At 39.4% G+C, this 15,659-nt stretch overlaps 1 protein-coding gene across 1 annotated transcript in view; it reads left to right on the plus strand.

Moving 5' to 3' along the window:
* Positions 1-15,659, plus strand: part of THSD7B (thrombospondin type 1 domain containing 7B) — a 905,223-nt gene that overhangs the window by 873,298 nt on the left and 16,266 nt on the right. The window contains exons 21-22 of the mRNA XM_037020802.2: positions 10,027-10,172; positions 15,337-15,496. Of these exons, the coding sequence (XP_036876697.2) occupies positions 10,027-10,172; positions 15,337-15,496 (306 nt within the window). The remainder of the gene's footprint in view (positions 1-10,026; positions 10,173-15,336; positions 15,497-15,659) is intronic.

Genomic DNA, 15,659 nt, shown 5'->3' on the forward strand with positions numbered 1-15,659 from the left:
CCAAGAATGTGTTCGATGCAAGGGGACAGGTCTGGATATTATTATTTTTTCCTTGCCATCCTAATTCTGCCACTGTGTCAAGTCAGTGAAACATGACAGATTGCTGTGTTTTGCTACCTTTAAAAATAAGACCCCAAATTATTGCTTTACTAGTAAAATATTACTTTATTTTTTCAAGAAGTTCTGTTAGTGGCCGTAGACTCATCAGACCCTGTTAGTTTGCTAGAAACAAACAACTTTTCCAAATCGGAATCCCATTGTTGGAGAATTCTAGGCCATTAGAGTTTGAACTTAAATTCGTCTTTTCTAATCTTTAGAATAATAAAGACAAAGAATCAAAGATTTGCTAAGGAAAATCATTGTGTGAACTAAAGCACAGGAGTAGGGAAGCAACGTTAATTAACTACTTGGAGAAATCAAGTTGCATAAAGCACTTGGAAGTAGCCATTGGCACAGAAACACAGCACTAGGTATAATCCCCTCTGCCTAGTTTCTAAGGCATGGTAGGATAACTTCTCGGGAATCCTTAATCTTTACATGTCTTTATCTCCTGAATTGTCATATGTAATAATGCCTTCTAAAAAATATTCCATAATTCTGGTATCTGACAAATCCTCTAGTGATCTAAATGAATATGTATTCCATTGTTCCTTTATTCTACCAAAAGAGATTTATAAAGTTTGCACCTATTATCCTGGCACCTAATTGTGTCCTCTTTCATTGTCAAAAGTGGAAGTGTGGAAAATAAATTATATGGTGACCCTGCTATCTTGAGTTCTTTTGGAGGCAAGGCTGGGGAAGAAGTTTAGTCATATATCACAGATACTCACTGGCCACTTTCTGAACATCAGACTTTCTCCCAGGAACTGATTCTCTGTGTGTGGAACCAACAGGATCCAAGGCAAAGTCCCCTCACTCAAAAAATCTAATATTCTAGTGGAAAATTGGATACTGATGACAAGAAAGGGAGCAAAGACAAAAATTCATGTGTGCTAATGACTGCTTCAATGCAATGAAAATATAGGTCACATGATGGAGAGGACCAAGTATCTTGCAGGAGAGGGAGGAATGGGGGAAGAAAGGCCACTGAGGCAGTGATAGCTGGCATCATATTGATGTCAGGATGCAGTGACGAGGCAGCATTACTTTCCAATCTCCCAGGTATTTTCTGACTGCCTGGTGTGTCTCAAGCCTCTCTGTCAGGACCTGTGGACAAAACAGAAAAATGAGTATTTTTCTAATTATATTGTTTCCCCACCTCAATCTTTAAAAAGACATTGAACAATACAAAGAATAGGACACATGGCCCTGGAATTTTTAAACATCTGCCCTCAGGATGCTGCCCCAACTAGCCCCCAAACTCCTGCCCTATTCCAGCCTTCCAGCTCCAATCTTACAGCACCACTCTCCTTGGATCATCACCCCCCTGGCACACTGTAATGTTTCTAAAATGAGAGAATTCTGTATTTAAATCATGCCTTAATCCTAATGCAGCATGACTGAAATGCAACAAGCAAACAGCAATAATCAAAAGCAAGAATGTATTGCACAGATGAACCTGTTTATTAAAAGACACCAAACTCCAGAGCTGAGAAAGGTTGGAAACCATCATTGAAAAACATGTGTGCCTTGGGTCTTCTAAGAGAGCATGTCAGCCACTGCCTTCTGCAGGAGCCACTTTCTTTTTTCCAAATGGTGGTGGGAGTGGGGCAGAGACCACAGCAGAAATAGAGTTTCTTTAGTCACATTAAAGTAAGCAAGCATGTTGCCTAGGAGTCTGATCTTAATACTTGCAGCCCCCACCTAACTTCATTATCACAGGTAAACGTTCACAGGATTGTCTCAGTTTACAAATTCCCTGGGTGGTCAGGCACTGAGTATGTATGCCAGCATCCCCAGTGCCTCTGCACAAGCCACTTCCCATCACACCCACAAAAGTACAGTGATCTGATGGGAAATTTTGAGATGAGCTCTTTCTTTTCCTAGCATCTGGACTGCTGCTTTAATGTACACCTGATGCTTGGCATATACTTTCTAATTGTGTTAAAGATTTCAAGGTCAGAACAGTTTGAATCCAATTTAGTTCACATTGGAGACTGATTCTAAGCTTCCGCTAAGGGATCTTTTCGATAGATTTCAAAGATCAAAGCTTGTAATGGAAGAGCTTAATATTTGGATTAGTCATGCTCCTTGTCTGTTGAATTTTCATCAGTCCAGTGAAATGTAAAACTCCCTAAATTTAGCATATCATGCATTATTCATAATTATTTAACTAATAACATTATAAGAATGTTATTTACCACAGACTGCTTTTTTCTATTTCATATTTTTAATTCAATGTATATGAGTTTATAATATTTCTCTGTACTGTGTAATCCAGCCTGCCTTTTGTGTTTCCCAGATGTCATATAATTTCTGTCAATTCTAGGCCATAATGAAAAAATAGTTTTGTACTACCTCCAAAGCACTGCAACTTGGTGATTTCCATATTTTTTTTTCATTTCTTCTTTTTTTCTTTTTCTCTTTGGATTTCAAAGGCAAGCCAGTGACCTTCATTATTTAATGGCTATATAAAATGTGATCAATGTGGCATCCTTGATAGGGCACAGCCATTTAGTTATAACAATTTAAACTTATTTATTGCACCAAGTAATTAGTTCCTATGACAACAGAACAAGAAACTAAGTTACAGAATGCAAAAGACAAAAGACTAGACAAGAAACCAGATAACCAGTTTTAGAGCTGTTATTTCCAACAGCAAGTTGTAGGACTTGGATCTAATCTTTGCAGAACTCACACTATATTTTTATATGTAATATGATAAAATATTAGAGTAATTACTTTTTCAATATCTGTTGGTCAAAGGCACAATTATTGGTGCTGGAAATACTTTAGTAATTCATTACAATTGTCCTATGATGTTTTAATGTAAATTTACAGGTGAGGTGATAGGCAAATAAGTAACTCACTCAAGATTAGGCAGCTGGTCAGCTGTGGAGGAAAGACTGGAACTTGGGTTCAGGTGTTGCCAAAGCCCCATTTGTCCCACTATGCCCCTTTGCATCTGACACTGTATTTGTGATGTTCGTGTTATGTACATTGCCCTGGGTTATAAAACTTTATAAAACTTCTCATAATTTATAGAATAATTTATATTTAAGAGTAAGCAGAGGAAATGGACCTCAGATTGGAACAAAGGGTGATAAGGGCTTTAAGAAGTTCCTCTGAATTTTAAGCCTCCTAACTGTATGCCTGTATCATAATCAATATTGTTGCTTGTTATCTAGCCCACCTAATGGGCATATGCCCAATCTTACAGATAGGGAATGTGTGACTGATGGACAGAGGTGCTCCAGGATTGCCATCACTCTCTCTGACCTTCTCTTCCTGCGTTCCCAGCGAGCTCTTCCTAGGGGTAGTTCTGTATATGGGTATTTACAGTGATTCATCAAGTATTGTTAGGGTTTAATGGGACTGAAAGTCAATCATGGACAACAGAACTGGAGATAAGTGGCTAGAACATACACACTCTACCACAGAGAAGTCAGGAGCTCTGTATTTCCAGCCAAGCCAAAGGGACCTGCTTTTTTGCCCTTTAAAGACCTATCCCATGCCTTTGATGCTGTGGTTTGTCCTGACCTCACTCCCAGATAGATTGTCGTGTCTGGGACTCAGCTAATTTACTATGAAAAGCTTATTCTGACAACTATCCAAAAGCAAATACAGAATTATCACAGAGGAAGATGTTAGTACCATAATTTTAATGACTTTTTACTAGAGAAAGTTTTGAAATGTGTGAAAACAAGTCATACATTTATTGCAGAGGTAGGCCAAAGTGCACTCAAACTCATTCAAGTGACCGAATGGCTCATCAGCATAGAAGCTGATACCTGCCATGGACCAGATGAGATCTGTTGGAAGCACATGCCTTTGCAGCAAGATAAATTTTTGTTCCAATCCTCTTAGCTGTGAGATTTTACAAAAATTATTTAACTTCTCTGAGCTTCAGTTTATTGCATAGAAAATGAAAATATTAGTAAGTGTGTCTGAACCAAAGCCTGAGACTGAGATTTTTGTTGAAATAGTTTATTTGGTGGGTTTGGGGGGGCATGCAGGTGCTCTGAGGGGGGTGAGCAAAGAAAGAAGAGTGGGGAAGGGAAGAGAACTAAGCAAAAATACGCTGTATCATCTCTACGCCATATCACACTGTATTCACTCAATTAATTTAATCCCTCCCCTCCAAAATAAGGAATATTTTATAATGACAAAAGGTATTATACAATAAATTGCCTTAACCATAATACAGACACATATGATTAAAACTGTTTAATAGATTGACATGATCAGCTATTATTGAGCTTTTTTAAGTATCCCTTAGCTTCTTTTTCCTTTATTTTGCCATCTGCTAATATTTGCTACTAATATTAGGTAGCAGGTACCTAAAAACTAAGAATAAATCTATAGGAGGAAATACTTAAAAAAGGAACCATTTTACTCAATAACATAATTTTGGGGTGCACATCAGGAAAGAAAGGCCAGCATAGAGGTTACTGACACTGAACCCTGTCCTTCAGGAGGTAAGTTAGCTGACCCGTTGTAGGTCTCGGCTCTGGAAGAGCATTCCCTGCCAAAACTGGGTGTATGCCTTGAAAACTCAACTCCTGTTTAAAAGAAATAATGCCCAAGAGCAAACCAGTAATAATATTCATTTTTCCATGTTATAAGCTCTGTCACTTCATATACTGCTGTTGTATTTATGTATCTATAGTGCACTGGAGTTTAGAGGTATGTTCATGTTAATTGCTCAGATGTTTGATTTCATGACTCATTTAAGGTTAAATAGGTATATTCTTCATTGCTTTACTATTCTTGTACTTACGTACCCATTTTCCCCTACACACCTACTTTGCATTGTTTGCCCGGGTCATATTCAAATTGTCCAGAGCTATCACAACTATACTTTTCCATTAATTCAATTTCCATGTGTCACAGCCACAGAACCATTGTTGAAAGGAAGTCACTGTGAAGGTGCATGGCAGCTGGCTACTTGGATCTGAAAGTATGGTCAGAACAGAGAACCATTGCATTTCACTCCATTTCCTCTTAGGAACATACACGTTGACAATTACTTAACCAGTTTTGAGAGATCATTACTGCTTAAAACTTTCCACATCCCCTTTGTCAGTGGACTCTCAGAGTGCAATCTGACTGCTGCTGAGTTCAGTGGGCATGTGACCTGGTTCAACATGCTTTAAGCCTACGCAGGTACCAGTACTGGTTTCTCTGTGGGGAATATGTGTGTGTGTGTGTGTGTGTGTGTGTGTGTTATACTAGTATGCCCCCCTGTCTGTTTTTATCTGGAGGTCTTCCCATGCAATCCTTTCCTTTCATTGAACGTTTAAGTATTGCTAATTTATAATAGTAGACCTAATATCACTGTTGTTCGTAATGTTCCCAATATTCCTCAAGAGAGGAGAGGAAAAGGCTCAGAAAGAATTGCTAGCAAACTTACCCGACCGTAATTTGGGTCTCTATTAAATCAGCAGCATACTTGGTAGACAGTGCTTTTCCCTCTTTTATAACCTGAAGAGGAGATGAATAGATGCAATTTCTGTTTCTGCATCTCATTGGTATTGCTGATTAAGCATACTGTCTAGATCTACTATTGAATTCATGTTACAAATAGATTCCTAGTCCCATATTTTATGCTTTTTATTGAAAAACATGAAATAAACCCAAGCAAGAGTCCAGAGAAAGTATCCAAGAAACTATCCTCTTCTCAGGTGGGAATCATGACAATGACCTTCACTCACTCACTCAGGCTAAAGGAGCCCAGGCTAGGGCATGGGGACTCGGTGGGTTGAGACCAGGCCGAAATTATGGATTTCAGTTGTGTGTACTTAACAATCTAAGCCCAAGAATAGAGGTAGTGTGCTTTATATACCCATTATAGACTTGTTCCAGGGCAAGTTCTAGAAATTGATATGAAATACTAGTTGTTAGAAAAATGATTAAAATATTAAAGTTTAATAAGTATTTTAGATTATGTATTTTAGATATGCTAGAAGGTGGTTTATATATGGTATTTTTTGAGTCATGTCACCAGTCTAAGTCCAAGGAGTCATCATCATTTCTGTAATCTTTGCCTGACTCACCATAATTGTGAGTTCTTTAGGCAGCAAAACCCATCCTAATATCAAAATATTCTCTAATGAACTGACCACTTGTAAAGCCATCCCCCAGGGAACAAGCCTTCTCTGTTGATGCACATGTTGTCATTGTGTTGGGTGTTTCTGGGTCAGTCTCTAGCTGCAAATGGAATGTGTAACACACAGCAAAGGAGCACAAAATGGAGCAGTTCATACACCAGAGATTAAAGGGAGATCTTGAGAAAATTGATGCAAAGTGATGTACAGGCCAAAGACTGTGATCAAACTGCAAAACCAGTTGTGCAACAATGGATCTTTTATAGGGTAATCATACAATCATGAAAGAAATATCAATAGCTGATTTATTCTTTGTCCTAATATTGATTGCATACTTGGTTGATATCAGGTAAAATAAACCCACTTATATACTTTTCAGTTTCAGAAAATGATCCATTTAGACATTTTGTATTATTAAAAATAATTCAATTCCCCTTTTAAAAAGATTCACTTTTAAGTGTCATTTCCCAGTGTGAATTATCCTCAGATAATAACTTTATATATACTTGATTGCATTTTACTGAAGAGGAAAATCATGATCAGAGGACTTAAAATACTTTCATGCAGTCACATCATCCACTAGCTTTTAATTTGAGAGCGCTGTTTCCAACTCAAGAACATTGATGCCAAGTCCAGGTTTCTTTTCACCATATGTCAGGTACTTTGAAATTCTTCCACACATATTCTATGTTACATTATAACTTTAAATATCTTTGACCACATTCTCCACTGCTTTCCTCCTTCATGTGAAAATTCACTATCACCAAACAATTCCTTCAGGCTCCTTTGCTGAGAGATAGATGCTTAGATGAATACTCCACCCAGTCTGGTATTTGGACTCCCTGGTAGTGCTAGGCCACCACTGTTGGAGATGTCAGGCCTTCTTGTTGACAACATCTGTATCCATGTAGCTAGCTAGGTTTTATATTTACAACTTTAGGATCTGTGAAAGAGTGACTGATCTCAGGGGTACTTTCTCTGACTATTAAATATACGCAACCAAGTACTCCTGACTTAAGAAAAGGAACTTACTAAAATACATCAGGTACCCCCACAGAACAGCAGGTCCAGTAGTTACCTTTACCTCATGCCTTTATGAGCAATAGTTTTTATTGGATTTTAATATTAGCCAATTAAACATGACAATATACCTCAAAATGTAGAATTATTATAAGCTCCTTTGTTTTAAAAATGTATTCTTGGTAGTAATCAACATTGTTTGAAAATAATACCTTTGTGGATGGCAAAAAGCAGAGAAATCATATGGCTGTGCGTCAATGAATGGTTTTAAGGTCTCATTATTTCAAAAAATAATAGCATCATTTTTTTTCAGTTGAATTCATTACATTCCCCCACACCTCTATGTCCAGCAGAAGATATCTATCACTTTAATGGAAATAAATAAAATAGCTCTAAACTAATGGCCATCTGCATGCCATCAATCCAAGAACAGCCCTGAAGTCATTTGGTTATAATGAAAGAGAGCCTTTCTGGCTGTGATAAAGGCGGCACTACATGTTATTATTCTTGCAAAGATGGATGGAACTGAATACAACATAATGACATTAGGGTAATAGGTATTTACGTCAAAAGAATAAACATCAAGATTATTATAAAACTGAAGAGTATTTAAGCAAGAACAATGCAAAATGTTAGGCCAAGTGTGCTCATCAAGCAGAGATCACAAAGCAAATGATGTCTGACCTGTATCATTTGACTTGAGTGACACTGGGAGGAACAGCTGTCTAAACACATATGTTCCACACAGGAACTCAGCGTACAAGGATGCAGAATGGGTAATTTCTGCTTTTCACCAAGCCCATGTTATTTCTGACTCAAATTTTACCACCATCCTACATTTCTTTTATGTTTCCCATAAAAGTCCTAGACAGTCATCTCTGCTCTCTCACCTCATGGCTCATACAACAGCCTCTGGAGTAAAACTTTCTGGCTTTGAATCCTATTCTACAACTTAGTAGGTTTTTGATCTCAGACAAGTGACTTAAACTCTGTGCCTCAGCTTCCTTATCTTAATATGAAAAAATAAGAGAATTTCCCTCTAGCATTGTTATGAATATGTGATGTCTGTGTATATATCTAGGATACTGCCTAGCATGTAGTACTTGCTCAATAACATTGTTACACCTATTGTTACACCATCACACAGTTTCAGATACCAGGTATCATGTAGACAATTTATGATAATGAGAATTAAGCAGATATTCAATTAGTGCTTCATACATGTGAAGTATACCATGTTAGAGACAGAAGCCCAAACCTTAAGGAACTTCAAGAATGCAGTGATTAGAACTAGTTTTCTTCAAGGTCTTCTCTGAGAGAATTAGTTTATCATCAAATCTATAAAAATATTCTGGTGGCCAGTCAGAGATGTTGTCCACTGACAGTGTGAGTCACCTTTCCATGTCTGAACTTGAAGGCATCTGGGAATTATTCCTACCCAGGGCTTTCAGGTGAATTCTACGTAGAAGTAAGTCATCACTAGTTTTTCATTTCTCTTAAGGTGTAAATCTAGAATCATTCACAGCTACTAAAAGGCTGCACTTTCAACAGCATTTAACAGCATTACTGCAGTTTTCTATCTTCCTCTAGCTATCTCTGCTCCAGCCACATTAGCCTTACATCTGGTCCTCAACAGTGTTCTCCTTCTTTGCATCTCATGGCCTCCTCACATGCTTTCTTCTGTGTGGGACACTGTCTGTTCATCTTGTCTGGCTGACCCCCTCAGATTTCTGCTTAAAGTTCAGCTACTTGAGGAAACTTTCTCTGATTATTTTCCAGACTGGGATGTAGCCCCATAACATGCTCTCACAGAAACCTCTGCTTTCCATTAGTATTTAGCACAAAGACAGTTACATAATGAACTTTATAGCAACAACGGAAGTACATCATTTTCACAAGTAACTAATAGAGATGAACTATATTCACATGGCCCATCAACAGTAAAAGAAAGAGGACGAGATTGATTGGGGGAGAGGGGGAGAGAGAGAAACAGGAAACACAGACATTTAAATTCCATCCACTACGCCACTTAATGAGCTTGTGACCTGATGCCTAGGAATGGGCATGAGATGCCTTGGGACCTCTGACCTGTCCTCAGCTATTCTTATTAGCCAGTTTTTTTCATTATGAAATGGAATGCCAGTAGGAGCAGATGGCTCCTTCATATAAGCCAACAACTTAATCTTGTACTCAGTGAAAAAAATTAATTGGTCCTAAACTTTAGGAAAATTGTCCATGCTGAATTAATGAAGAGATATTATTGAGAGCTTGGGATGGCACCTTCCTGGAGAATTTTCTAGGGCACTTTGGATTGTGTGTAATTTTTACTTTATTTGTTAATTTAGAACCTAGTAAAGAAGATGTACCTCTATTTTTGCTTAATATTTGTGACCCTGACTGAAAATAGAAGGTCTGTGAGGGCAGAAGGCATATCTGGTAATTTCATCCTGTATCCCTAGGACACAGGATACCTGGATCATACTAGAGCTTAATCAGTAAATATTTGTTGAATGAGTTAACATTCTGCCATTGTTTACAGAATCAGTCTATTTGGCAACAATACAGAGTTTAGACTTAGAAAGACTAAAGAAGTATTAGACAGTTTCAGCTCCATAAACATTAGATAACCTGTTTCTCAATAGAAACCTAATTAAAATGGCAGAAAAAATGAAAGGTAGACATGACAAAGTTAAGTGTATTGTAATGAAAATTTACACATGTTAAGGTAACATTCTATCCTTTAATTCTCTTTCTAAGCCAAACTCTAACGGAAATGCTGACATCTTCCTTATCTTCTTAGGTCAAATGAGCCGGACTCGATTTATCATTATGCCAACCCAAGGAGAAGGACGGCTGTGCCCCACAGAGCTCACCCAGTCGAAAACCTGCCCAGTGACCCCCTGCTACAGCTGGGTGCTGGGCAACTGGTCTGCATGTAAATTGGAGGTGGGTCACGTAATGACACTTGGAGAAATGCTTCTCAGTATGTCCAAAGCACCTGTCTTTTCACTCCTTGGCATTAAAAGAACACATTTCACACACCAGGAGTCTGGCACAATGTATTTTTATGCAATGGAAGACATGGAAAAATACAACCAAATCACTTAATCTCATGGAGAGTGACAGCGCTAGGGAAGTAAACAGCTATTCATTAGGCACTGATTATAACAGGCCAGGTCATGAGACTTTCACTCTCTTTGGCATCCTAAAGAACTCTGTAAAAGTATTATTTAATTAGGCAAAATCTTGATGCTATGTAAATGCATGGCTTGCTGCAGATTGCATCTCTTAAAGAGGCACTCTTAGGCTCAGACAAAATCTTGCATATGGGCAGAAAACCAAAAATATATGAAAGTTATATTTTAACATCATTACATGAACCAAGGTTACTACATTTTCCTCAATGATTACGTTTTTATTGACCTGAAATATAAATGCCTAGCGACATCATAATATATCATATACCCAGAGCTTTTGCTGGATCAGCAGATATCCTCCACGCATTTTCTCTTTGGCTTCTTGTGTAAGAAAAAAGCACATTGATTTTTCTCTGTTTTCTGATTTTACTAGTTTATCCTTCAGTTTGTATTCCAAAGCCTAGGTTAATGAGGTAACAGTAATTTTGATTATGCACTGAGAAATCTGCAGAGTATTCTCATAGAGATGTTTAGTGTTCCCGCCAGGATGACATTGTCATGCGGCATTATTCTCTTGCAGAAGTTAAATGCCCATGTATTTTAATAAGTCCCAGAGGAACAGAAATGTGTGGTACATTTGTTCAGCCTCCTTTTTACAAAAAATAAGGTAACCCTGCTAATTAATTCAATAGTAGCCTAATGGCTTTAAATATCAATACTAAATGCTGCCTGAAATCACTTACCATTAAGAAAATGGGAGGAATATTTTTCCTTGTAATTATGATAGCTGTTGACAGAGTAGAGAAAATAAAGGATTAAGGAACCCACTGCAGCGTATGGGGAAAAAAGGAAGGAAGAAGAGAGGATGGAGCACTAACAGACTCCATGCTCCAAGTCTCATCAGGCTTACAGGTGCCTCTGTGCCTTACCTGTTCTTCTGTGCTTCCCTTTTTCCTTCTCAGATAGCAGGAGCTTTTCTTTTTTTTATACAAGTTGGCCAACTTGTCCTATGGGAACATTATGGAGAAATGGCCAATGTAAGTTTCATTTTGCTGTCACACACTGAGCTTTTGCATGAACCACACAAGCAAGAGTGGTGGGCTGTGAACATTTCCTGTAGAAGTGCTGGCAGGGGCCTGGGGTTGTAGCACCCATTGGACATCCCCAGGCATGGAGGCCTTGGCAATACCAGGAGCAGATGTATGCAGAAACTTCAGAGCTGCCTCAGGTTTCTAGATGAGGTTATTCCCATTCACTATCCTTCTAGTTGGGAGATTTAATCCACACAGTGCTCTCAAAAAACAAGTCTGCAGTTAATTACTCTGGGGTGGGCACCTTACCCAGTCAGGGACAATTAGCATTCTTCCCTGAGAATTTGCAATGGAATTAAAGCTGTTTGAAAAGTGCTGTATTCAGGAACTCTTAGCTGCCACATATTCCTGCCTTGTAGACAAGTCAGTCACTCAGATGCAAGAAAGAACAAAAAAGGTGACACACACAAAAAGCAGAGCAGAGGCAAAAGAGAAAGGGAATCATAGTGATATTTGAGCTGAGTGTTTCCTGAGTTCCAATTACATTTCAGCTTTTCCAGAAGCCTAATTATGAACTCTCTGAGAGATAAACAGCACAGTACTTTTCAGTGAGTTTCCTTTTCTTGAATTTATATGTAAGTTGAGTTTCTGGAATTACTGATAAAAAAATACACCTGGGCCTTTGCACACAAAAGACAAATGCCTGTTTGACAGTTGCCCTTGCATCAACTTGTTCTGTCAAGTTCTAACGTCCCAAATACAGGCTGGGAGCTCATTCACTGCGAATGGAGGAGCTATTTAAGGTGATGACACCACCATTTAATGTATCAAACCATACAAGAGGCAGTAGTGGAGAGCACCGTGGATGTGCCCATCCTGGCACCATCTTATGTGGAAAGAAATGAATGACAAGAAGCATTGATTCTCATGCCTTACTTTCTTACTGTTTCCTAACTCTTTCTTTCTGAGTTCCTCAGCCAATAACATGTATCCACACGTATGTTGATAAATCTGTTTTAGGAGCTAAGACTTTGGAGTCTAACAAGACTAATTTTGGTCAAGGTTTTGCTAGTTCCTACCTCTGCAATTTTTGCCAAGTCTCTAAACTCTCCAGGCCTCTTTTTTCTTACCTATATCATGGGTGTAGCAATAATACCTATTTTGCTGGGGTTTTTTGATAGGGATTAGATAGTTTTTGTACAGTATTTAGCAGATACCTGACATGAATTAAGAGCTCAGTAAGTTGTAATGTTTATGAAAACTGTGATTATGACTCTTAGCACCATCTGCCTATCTCCTTCCGGTGAAGATGCCAATTCTGAGTATACAGAACATCCATTAATTATCTGACGAGTAGAGAGTTAGTGAGAATCCCAACTGTTGACAATCTTGCTCTGAGACTGGGTCTATTTTCAGTACCTTGTATTTAAAGTCTCATGAATGAGAGTGAGGGAATGCTTGCTTTATGAATGAAATTATCATTTTGATGCTGATTCTCTTCATATTGTGGCTATTGTCAAAGGTATGAGAGATTAACGTTGAATCTGGATACATATGAGGAGCATATTATTGTCTGTCTTGGTTTCTGAAGTGATCCCTAACGTAGAATTGTTTCCTGTCATTTCTTCACACTCCATCTCCTGGAATGTCAAACAAAACTCTAATCAGTTGCATCATCTCTCATCTGAGGTTTTAGAGAGCAATAGCAGTAATTTCTAATTTCCTATGTGCTGCAGTGTCTCCAGACTCTTCTCTCCAAGTATGCAGTCTGATACTCTATAACAAAACACATACCTTGGACGATTCTGCAGTGGAGCCATCATTTGGAATAAAAAGTTTCAAAAGAGAAACCCCCCAAAAGAAATTCAACTTACTTAGTTATTTTCCACTTTAAGGAGTGAACAGTTACTAGAGCATTTGCTTTGAATGAATCTACTGTGAGTTGATTTTGAGCCCCCACTTATCTCCCCCAACATGCCCTTAGGTTCAAAATTAGGGAGCATTTTTTTTTGGCAGTTTCACAACAGCCATAGAGGTGATTAGAGCAATTATGAGGTACTGATAAATTAAGTGTGGGAATTGCCATCTTAGATAAACAAATCATAATTCTCTTTAAAACGTCTCTAGAAGAGGATGTCATGGCTACAGTTGGGACCCCAGGAGAAGCTAGCATTTAAATTCCTCTCCCATCCTGTCCCATTCAGATTTTTTGGCTTTAAGTGGCTACAGTTTGGACCTCCTCCAAGTTACACCTTTTCTTTTTTGCCAATATGCCTGACTCTTAACTTCTTTACATAAAGAATTTCTCTTAGCAGTTGCACTATAAATTCTGTACCTCCAGCTGTCTGTCCATAAACTGCCCTTGACACTCAACAGCTGCTGTCACTGTGCCTTGACCTGGTTGGTGCTCAGCAGGCCCCTGAGCCCCTGGACCAGCTCCATGCCCTGGATCACACTCACAGCTTTAGCTGACTACACTGCCCTTCACAGAGCTACAGCAAGTTCGGGGCCTAGCCAATGTGGCTTCTAGGTCCTGCAGCAGGGAAGGGATAAGTAGGGGATGAAACTCAGTGTCCCAGTTTGGAGCACACTTATCTACTGTCACCTAATGATGGGTTAATGGGTTGGTTGTAGCACCCCTACTGCTGCAACAGAGGCACAAAGGCACATGTTCTCCTCTCTCCTCCTATCCCCCCTCCCTCTCTCCCTCTCTGCCCCACTTTCTCCCACTTCCTAACTACTCCATGTAGTTAGGAAGGCTCTAGCTCTCCCCCCAACTTCTGAATGCAGTGGAAACTGAGTCATCACACCTTGGAAGTTTAGGCGAGTTAATACTCCCTGGGATGAAGGGAGAGATCCAGTGAAAACAGGACCCCAGGAGGAGCTGGCATTTAAATGCCTCTCCCGTCCTGTCCTCCTCCCCCTTTGTGGATGGGCCGGAGGCGTGGTGTCACTACGTGGCCTGTCTAGATGATTGCACAGGTGGCCAGAACCCAGCTGCGCACACTTGTGAAGTCGAGGCCAGCGTGGTGACGCCCTGCCTTGTATTTGCCCTCCATTCCTGCTACAGTTCTTTCACCTTCACTCTTCATCCTGTGGTCTTACCTCCTTAGCACAAAAGCTTTGCCTTAGGCTCTGTTTTCTAAAGCATTTATGTAAAAACAGAACTATCTTCTAAAATTATCCAGATATCTAGTGGACTTCTTTTGAAGTGTGAGCACCTGACTGAAACTGAGGAGAAAATACTCATCTCATGAGTATCTGCCAGAAATGTTGCCGGAACGCTTCCTTCAGGGAGATGCTTGGCTCAGATAACCACCAGGAGCCTTCTGATCCCAAGCTTCTGTTTCTGTGAGACACTGCACAGTTTTTTTCTAATTGTTCACCATAATCTGAGTGGGATTTGTATTAAATATCTTTGAAGAACATTATTCAGCACAGAAGGCATGGCTGGAAAACACCTTCTGTGGCAATAGAGAAAAAAATCGGTGTTTTATTGGAAACCCCAACCTAATCCATAAGAGAAAGTACTGAATTCCCTACAAAAGAAAAACAAGGAAAGTAAGAGTGAAATGTGTGTCCTGTGGCTGTACATGCCATCTTGGGGAGTGACTATGGGTCAGGCCATTTTATCACAAACACCTAGATGAGTTAGGTATCGCAGTTCTTTTTTAGTCAGCTCTGGCTGAATTCCAAAATGAATTGTTATTGTCTGAGTGCACAAATTCTATGGCATAAATTTGCATTTCTACTTCAGCTTCCCTTTCAGCTCTAGAAAACCGGCTTGGTGACACTTCCCTGTCAACAATTGAAAGCTGACCCCCAGCAGAGGAAGCTGCCGAGATCTGCAATTGGGGCTTTCTTGGGCAGAAGGTGGCAGCGGCCCAAGCTCTGAGATGCTCATTATTTGGGTGATTCTGACAGTATCCTTTCCTCTCACAGGGAGGAGACTGTGGAGATGGAGTCCAGGTCCGCAGCCTTTCCTGCATGGTCCACGATGGTTCGCTCTCTCGCTCGGCTGTCCGCGCCGACGAGGCGCTGTGTGGAGACGTGCCCTTTCAGGACAGCCTCCTGAAGCAGCTCTGTTCTGTGCCTTGCCCAGGTATGTCATCTTAAATTGTTGGGAATGCCTATCATGGTGAGTTTTACATTTATTTTCTATTACCTGTTTTTTCTACAAGCGCTCTCATCAAAATAGAAGTTTTTAATTATCACTCTGGATATATACCTATGGCTTCAATGGAGGCAAAGTAGACAAGAGGAAA

The sequence above is a fragment of the Manis javanica genome, chromosome 7 (genome assembly GCF_040802235.1).
Source record: "Manis javanica isolate MJ-LG chromosome 7, MJ_LKY, whole genome shotgun sequence".
In the NCBI taxonomy this organism is placed as follows: domain Eukaryota; kingdom Metazoa; phylum Chordata; class Mammalia; order Pholidota; family Manidae; genus Manis; species Manis javanica.